An 8,078-nucleotide genomic window follows, 5' to 3' on the forward strand; every position below is an offset into this window, starting at 1 on the left:
TTTCTAATTACATATCTTGGAGTTTAAAGAAACAATTGACTATGGTTGATTCCAGCGCTGAAGCAAAATACCTCTATATGGCATCCATTGTTGTAGAATTGACATGAATTTCTTTTATTCATCGGGATATTGGGTTGCCTTTTCCTCAACTACTAACATGTTTTTGTGTGATAATATTAGTGCTCTTGTAACAATCCGAAAATTAAAAAAAAAAAAAAAGAGAAAAGATGCTTTTAAATAGGTGATGGTCTGTTTGAATATGATGGTCTTTGGGGATCATCACTATTTTCAAAAACTTTTACTTCGTTTAACTTTTGCTTGCCTGTTTTGCTTGCTTGCTTTTGCTTCCTGCTTGCAGCTGGTAACGTCCTTTAGCGGACGTGGTTTTCGTACGTTTAAAGCAGACTTTTAACGCGACACCTCAGGTATGAGGTAGAGCGTAAGAAAATAATATAATAATACGTTATAAGAATTTAAATAGGGGATGTGAGCACTCCCACCCTAAAACAAAATTTTGAGATCTCTCTTTCTCTGGTCGAAACACAGTGAATTCCTATCTCGAACCGAATTTTTTTATCGGAAGCTCCCTCCCAAACATTTATGTGTAAGTGACATCGTTTTCCTGAAAAATAGTCTGTTTTTAATAAATAGTGATATTTCCGTCCAGGATCTTTATTTTATAAGTTTTATGTGTAAGTGACATCGTCCTCCTGAAAAATAGTCTGTTTTTAATAAATAGTGATATTTCCGTCCAGGATCTTTATTTTATAAGTTTTATATGTAAGTGACCCCATTGTCTCGAAAAATAATCCATTCTTTTTAAAAATGAAATGAAATAATTATTTCTGCTTATTATCATGAATTTTAGACGCGATAAATTTTATGCGCACGTGACCCCATTATCTTGAAAATTAATCTTTTTAATAAAAATTGTGATATTTTATCTATGTTAAAAATTTTGAATGCTGTAAATTAAAAAAATAAATTTATTTATTTTTCTTGTCTATTGTTAGAAATAAATGTGATATTTCTGCTTTTAGTAAAATTGTGATATTTCTTTCTACTGTTTTGAATATTTAGACATTGTAAAATTCATGTGCAAATGACTGCCTTATTATTTAAAAATTGACATTTTTGCAATTGATTATAGTATTGTTGTGAAATGTTTATTTGTGAATTGATATTCCATAAATTGTGATAATTCCGTATTCTTGAATTTTTATAAGAGTTTTTCTATATATATTAAATTGGCAATTATGCTAGAATGCCTTTACAAACTGCTACCTTTCTAAATTTGAGCCCAAAATATTTGATTGGTTATTTTTGAAACGTTATAGAGAGTGACTGTTATTAATGGTTTAAGTGAAATTCATATTAATGGTTTCAGTGATATGTTGAGTACATGATATTGCTGCTTTCGAATGTTTAAAGAGATTTAGAAATAATTTAAGTATGCAAGTGGACTCATCCGGTTCGCCGGTGAGGTATAAGTGGACCTATCTGGGACGCCGGTAGGGATTAAGTGGACTCATCCGGTACGCCGGTGAGGTATAAGTGGACCTGCAGGGATTAAGTGGACCTATCTGGGACGCCGATAGGGATTAAGTGGACCCATCAGGACGCTGATGGGGTATATAGGTGACCTACTTGGGACGCCAGTAGGGTATTTTGTAAAATCCTTTGAATTATGTACTGCCGTTAAAAGTGTTATAAGCATTTCAATTACTCGGATTAGACTTAATTATGCATTTATTGAAAGTGAAACTGTTGATGCATTTCTGTTAATAGATCTCATTTTGGAAAATATTGATATCTTTCAATCATGATTATTTTTAGGATTATGATGATCACTTACGGAGTAGCCAAACTCATCAAACTATGGTAAACATTTTTTCAGGATAACTGCGGATTCATTTTGAGTGATAGTCAAGATCAACCTTGGAAGATACTGTTGTTGTACTAGCTTTCTTTATTTACTTTGTAAGACCTCGCCACTGTAAATTTGTCCTATCAATAGATGTATATATGTTTTGTCTGTCACATCTCAGGAATAACAGTATTGTAAATTCTTGGGGTGTGATAGCTCTCTACAAGACAGTTCATCTTGTTTCCATGCATGATAAAGCACATTGAGTTAGACTATTATTTTGTTCGTGAAAATATTGCTCTTGGATTACTTATCACGCGTTTTGTTTCGTCTTGCAATCAAGTAGCTGATATATTCATTGATTCTTTGCCACGAGATGTTTTTCGAGAGCTTTGCTTTAAATGCCTCCCCAGCCGAGTTTGAGAGGGGGTAATAGAAACCAAATCTACAATAAAAAAGTGTTTGACTAGTAAGAAAAGAGATATTGTTAGTTCTTTTTGGAGGAAAATGTAGCAAGATAAAAAAGTATATATTACATGTAACAAGATAGAAAAGTGTATACTACACTATTGTATTACCATTATATATGTAATAATAAACCACCACAAGAGTAGTGTGAGGCACAAATATTTTCTCAAAGAGTTCCTTTCTCTCTCAAGTTCTTGGCTGCTCTATTGCTATTTTTTTGAGAATTTTTGAGGTAACACAATTTAAAGGCAGATTAGTTGTTTTTCCTCCTTTCCACTAGAGAGCAATTCGAGATTATCTATTTGAGTGATTTACGTACGGATCTTAAAATTTTAGGTCAATTACGACATGCTCCACTTATATGCATCAGTTACAAAGGTCGGTCAACTCACTTTTTTTTATTTTAAAAAAAACTACCCCTCAGTCAACCTGAATTTTAATTTTTGTTTTTAATTTTTTTTTTTTTCCGTTAGTAGGACAGTGGCTTAAAGCTTGGGGCACTGCCCTACTAACGAAAAAAATCTAAAAAAAAAATCAAAACTCAAGTTGACCAAAGGACAATTTTCGAAGAAATAAAAAAAAAATTGAACAAACATATTTTCTTTGTAATTTCCACATATAAGTGGACCATTATGTATTTTACCTAAAATCTTAGGGTTTGTACATAAATCACTCTTTTTATTTTATTTTTTGTCTTGGAAGTTGTGATATAGATTTGTGAAGAATCATTGCCCCGACTTATTTCACCCACCAACCCTCCTACTTTATTTTAACAATACACACATCAATCCATGAAAGCAAAAACCCATTTTCTCAAAACTCAAACTTGATATATGATGCCTTTATTGACAACCTACCCCATAATTCCATTTTATTCTAAATAACAGCATAGCAATATCAAGAACTATCATCCATAATTTAGAAAGAGGACTCATATCGGTTTGGACTCGTTATGGTCCTTGCCATAGTCCCGATCCCAATCCCAGTCTCACTTGATTCAGTGCGTCTACCAGAACTTCACGGACTCAGTAGACTCGATACCACACTGAGGTAACCCGTTTGGTGTACAGTAGGTAGGCATCTGCTTAGTTTCTGCAACATCGAGGCTCACAGGAGAGGAGGACTCAGGCTCAATAAGCAAAGTACAAAGATCGTGAAGCTGCCCTTCCAAGTAGCCCTCGGCAAAGGCCACCATCGCGCCACCCACGAACCGTCGCATGGGTTCCCGGCTCTTACCCGCCGTGCAAAAAAAAGCCGTGGTTTCCCCAGCTGGACCTAACTGGTCATCCAACATATCCATATGACCATAATCCGATGGCACGAAGTGGGAAGCAGGAGACCGGCACTCATCATAGAAATTGACATGGTTATTTTTAGGAGGAGCGCAGGGTGGGAACATCGACCATTTCATTCTGTCGCCGAGGCCCGAGCCCACCACCAAGACTGGTATGCCGGTGGAAAGAGAATCGTTCAACCCAGTAAGGACTTCCGGTGTCGTGCCTTCGACCGGGTCAATGGCGAGGAGAGCGGTGTATTTGAGGTTGGGTGTTTCGCCAATGCCCAGGGCAAGCGCAAACGCAACCTTGCCACCACGACTGTGTCCAGCTATGGCGAGTTTGGTAAGATTGGCCGTTACAGATGTGGGGAGGGCGTTTTCCAGGCCATTGGAGAGCCAGTTGATGACATTGACGGCGGAGTTTATCTCATATGTGAGGCGGACATTCATGCTCCATATGGGGTAGAGCTGTGGAGAAAGAGGAGTATGAGCCTGGTGGCGTGGATGCTCAGGAGAGTCCACAATAAATAGGAAGACACAGGAGCCAGGCCCAGCCAGCCCAAATTCGGAGTAAAATCACGAGTTCAGAATTTATCGTATCACGATTTAATTGCACCCTTGTCTTAAATCCTAGAGAGCAAAGAGAGGAGTATTTTACTTGCGTGAAATGAGAGAGAAAGCAAAAGAGAGGGTCTTTTCTGAATTATTGGTTATTTTCAAAATGTTTTAACCCCAAAAACATTTCTTTAGTTTTTTTTTTTTTTTTTTGTGTGCTTTTCTATTTTTGGATTACTTGGATTGCTAGTCTGATTGATCCGGATCGGGATTGGTGGAATGCACCAACCATTTCCCTATTTTAAAATACTTTAGTGTGGATGACAAAGGAAAGCGATTTCATGACGAAAATAATAAAGGGTTCAGATTTTATAGCAATCAAATTTTCAATAAACGGATTGATAGGTTGGACTGCCCACCCTCTGCTTTAATTAGATCCGCCACATTAACGATACGGTTAAGAAAAAAAATGAATTTATAGTGTATAACATATAAAGATATGAACTAGTTGCAGCTTAAGGAGCCTAATTGGCTAGGTTAACCACAAATTTGGAGGCTCGCATCCTCCCCATTTTTAAGCTTTAAAATGTAGTTTATGTAAAATAAAGTCTCATCTCAAACCTTCGTCCTTAGGAAAGTACTTTTGGCAAAAATATCTACAATGGCTCTAAAATCAATTTCCTATATAATTATGAATATATTAAAAATCTAATGAATAGAACGCACGTGGTTTCAAAACTTGGAGGAATTAGCAAAGTTTATATAAAGGTTGACCTGAGGGGCAACAGCAATAAAGCCATGAGAAGCGACATGAGAAAGGAGCTGGTTGTAGTAGGAGTTGCAGAGGATGAAGCCATGGAAGAAAATGATGACAGGGTATTCCCCCTCCTCAGTGGGAGCCACTATCATTAGAGGCCTTGGAGGGGATGCTCGATTTCTGGATTCCTCTACATCAATTCTTTTCACCGGGTACCTACCCATGTCGAACACACTGTTCCAACTCAATTTACTACCAACCTCACCGACACCTGCATTTTTTGATGCCTTAACAGAGGTTTCAGCCATTATTGACCCACCAAAAATAAATAAAAAGAAAAAAAAAGAAACACAGGTTTGAGCCATTGCACTCGGAGGCTTTAGTTGATCGATCTCTCTCTCTCTCAACACTGAGTTGCATGGGATGGAATAAAGGTCCATGGCGTTTAAATAGAGAGAAACTTTTAGGGGACATGTTTTTCAGACGGTGGAATGCTAGTAGGTGTGGAGTCGCATTTATTGCCCTTTGCTGTAGACTTTATCTGTCCAACTTTAAAAAAGCACTACATTTGGAAAAGTACGAGCTGCTCCGTTTATATCCATATATTTAAACGAAAGGTGGTCCACACAAAAATACCACCGAGTTAATTTAACTTTTTGGTTTTTTATTTTTATTTTTTATTTTTTATTTTTTATTTTAGCAGAGCATTGCCCATGCGGTCGGAGGCCCCATCTTCGGATAAAACTAGCGGTCCAAAGATAAAAACCTCAAACCATTTGTTGTTATTTTAAAAATAAAATAACAATCATCTCCCCTTCTCCTCGTTATTACGGGGGGAGCCTTTGCTTTTTCTCTCTCTTCTGCTTTTTATTGGGGAGCCTTTGTTTTCTATTTCCATATTGAAATTTGTAGGCATTGGTTCTCTCTTTCACCACTCTCTTTTGCTCGAAAATTGGTTTTTGATTTTCTCTCTCTTCCCTTTTCACGTATTGGGTTTGGTGGGAGCTAAATCATCGTATCTATATTGTTTTATAAAGATTAGGGTATTATGAGAAATATAAAATTGATTTTCTTGCGAAGCAAGAAGGAAATTGAAAAAATACATAATACCTATCTTTTGAGAGTCATCCCTTTGGGAGTTATGAGATTGGATCGTCAATATAGAGATGAGTCTCCAAGAGAGAGACATGGCTTCTGAGAGAGGGGCAATATTCCCATCAGTTTTGGGTTTGTTAACTTTCACTTCTTGAGAGAAAAAATCTCTATGTTGCTCTCGATGTTATCTTATCAATAGCGGTATTACGGTAGAAAAGATGATGTTGATGTTGCTCGGTCGGGAGAGAGGGTTTAGAAGCGAAGCTTGGTGATGATATTTTACCGATGTTTAGAGATAAGTATTATCTCTTGTAACCCAAAACTGTAATCTTTTGTGATAGTGGATTTCTAGTTATCGAGGCCGTGGATGTAGCCCTACAGGGTGAACCACGTAAATTGTGTATTGTTATGGTGTGCATTTTATGTTTGTTTTATTTCTCGCACTCGATTTATAATTGTATTCATCTACTTCGCATTTAGACAATCATGTACACGATCTTGGGTGGGATACCGGTGTTTGTGATTCTTAGTTCCGCAAGCTAGGGGTTCACGAGAACCCTATAATTGGTGTCAGAGCACAAGGTGTGTACGGGGCTAAGGTTTGTATTAAGAAAAAAAAAATGATTTTATGGATACATGGTTTGAGGTGGAGAAATATGAAGGCAAAGTGTTTGTGACAATTCCACAGTGGAGGCAAGTGAAAAGAAATCAAGAAATATCCATGGTTTGAGGTGGAGAAACATAAAGGCAAAGTGTTTGTAAAAATTCCACAATGGAAAAATCAAAAAATCTATTCAATGAAGGTTGTCAAGGCAATTATGGTGATTTTGCTATCAAGGTGGAGATTGTTGGTTTTGATGATAGCTAAATCACCATACCCATATTTTTTTAAAAAAAAATTAGGGTATTATGGAAAATAGAAAATTGATTTTCTTGATAAGCAAGAAAGTGATATCTTTATAAGAGATTGGAGGAGGATATAATACGCATCCTTTGAGGGTTACCCCTTTGGGGGTTATGAGAATGGAACTCCAATATGGAGATGAGTTTCCAAGAGAGAAACATGGCTCTGATAAAGGTGCGGTATTCCCATGAGTTTTAGGTGTTGGATTTGGTGCTATCCAAAATCCCCAACATAAAAAAATCCCATATTTTGTGGGATTAAAATAACATCATATTATGCGGGATTGCTATTGAGCAATTAGATACTCTTTAGGAGCTGGTTATTAGGATAAGTTCTATTGGATTAAAATGAACTTGAAAGCCTATATTTAAAGAGATAAAAATTATTTTCTCATAAAAGAACGTATATAAAGGGTCATTACATGAGCCTTTTTTTGGTGGGTCTCTTTCTCTATATAATGGGCTATTTTTAGATAGAGAATATGTGTCATATTTGGGTCACCATATGGGAATGGTGGTTCATTTGGAGAGAAGGAGCTAGAGCCTCCCGTACATAAGATGCAATTTCCTCGTAGACGAGTGCAAACCATTTCATATATAAGACTTTCAACTACACTCGCATAAGGAACACATGACATGTATTCCTTTTCAGCATCTGAACTTGAAGATAATGATGCCGACAATCTGAAATGTGTAGCAGGAGGAGTACCCACGGGCTTTGAATTTTCCATCCCGAATCTAGCGATGACCTTCTCAATGTACTCCTTCTGAGATAGATCCAATTTACCCAACTTTCAATCTCTATGAATATCCAAAATTTTCTTTGCTAAACCTAAATCTTTCTTTTCAAATTCTCTGGTAAGCTGAGTCTTCAATTTACTGATTTCTAAAGAATTCTTTGCAGTAATAAGCATATCATCCACATAAAGCAATAAGTAGATGAGCGAACCATCAATAATTTTTTTAAAATAGACACAATTGTCATACTTACTTCTGACATACCCATGTTCAATCATGAATGTATCAAAATGTTTGTACTATTGCTTAAGAGTCGGCTTTAGCCCATACAACGACTTCTTCAATTTGCAGACATGGTCCTCTTTTCCTTTAACAATTTTGGCTGTGTCATATAAATATGTTATTCTAACTCTCCATGA

The 8,078-nt window shown here is 36.5% G+C and overlaps 1 protein-coding gene across 1 annotated transcript; it reads right to left on the minus strand.

Annotated features, from left to right (window-relative positions):
• Positions 1–3,143: 3,143 nt before the first annotated feature.
• Positions 3,144–5,343, minus strand: LOC18429616 (chlorophyllase-2). Its single transcript, XM_088861720.1, has 2 exons — positions 4,941–5,343; positions 3,144–4,079 (listed from the first exon to the last, which is right to left on the minus strand). The coding sequence occupies exons 1-2, from the start codon at positions 5,286–5,288 to the stop codon at positions 3,342–3,344; spliced, it is 1,086 nt and encodes a 361-aa protein (XP_088717846.1). The 5' UTR covers positions 5,289–5,343; the 3' UTR covers positions 3,144–3,341.
• Positions 5,344–8,078: the final 2,735 nt, after the last annotated feature.

The sequence above is a fragment of the Amborella trichopoda genome, chromosome 3, assembly GCF_054954075.1.
Source record: "Amborella trichopoda isolate Santa Cruz 75 chromosome 3, AtrichopodaSantaCruz75HAP2 v2.0, whole genome shotgun sequence".
NCBI classification, from domain to species: domain Eukaryota; kingdom Viridiplantae; phylum Streptophyta; class Magnoliopsida; order Amborellales; family Amborellaceae; genus Amborella; species Amborella trichopoda.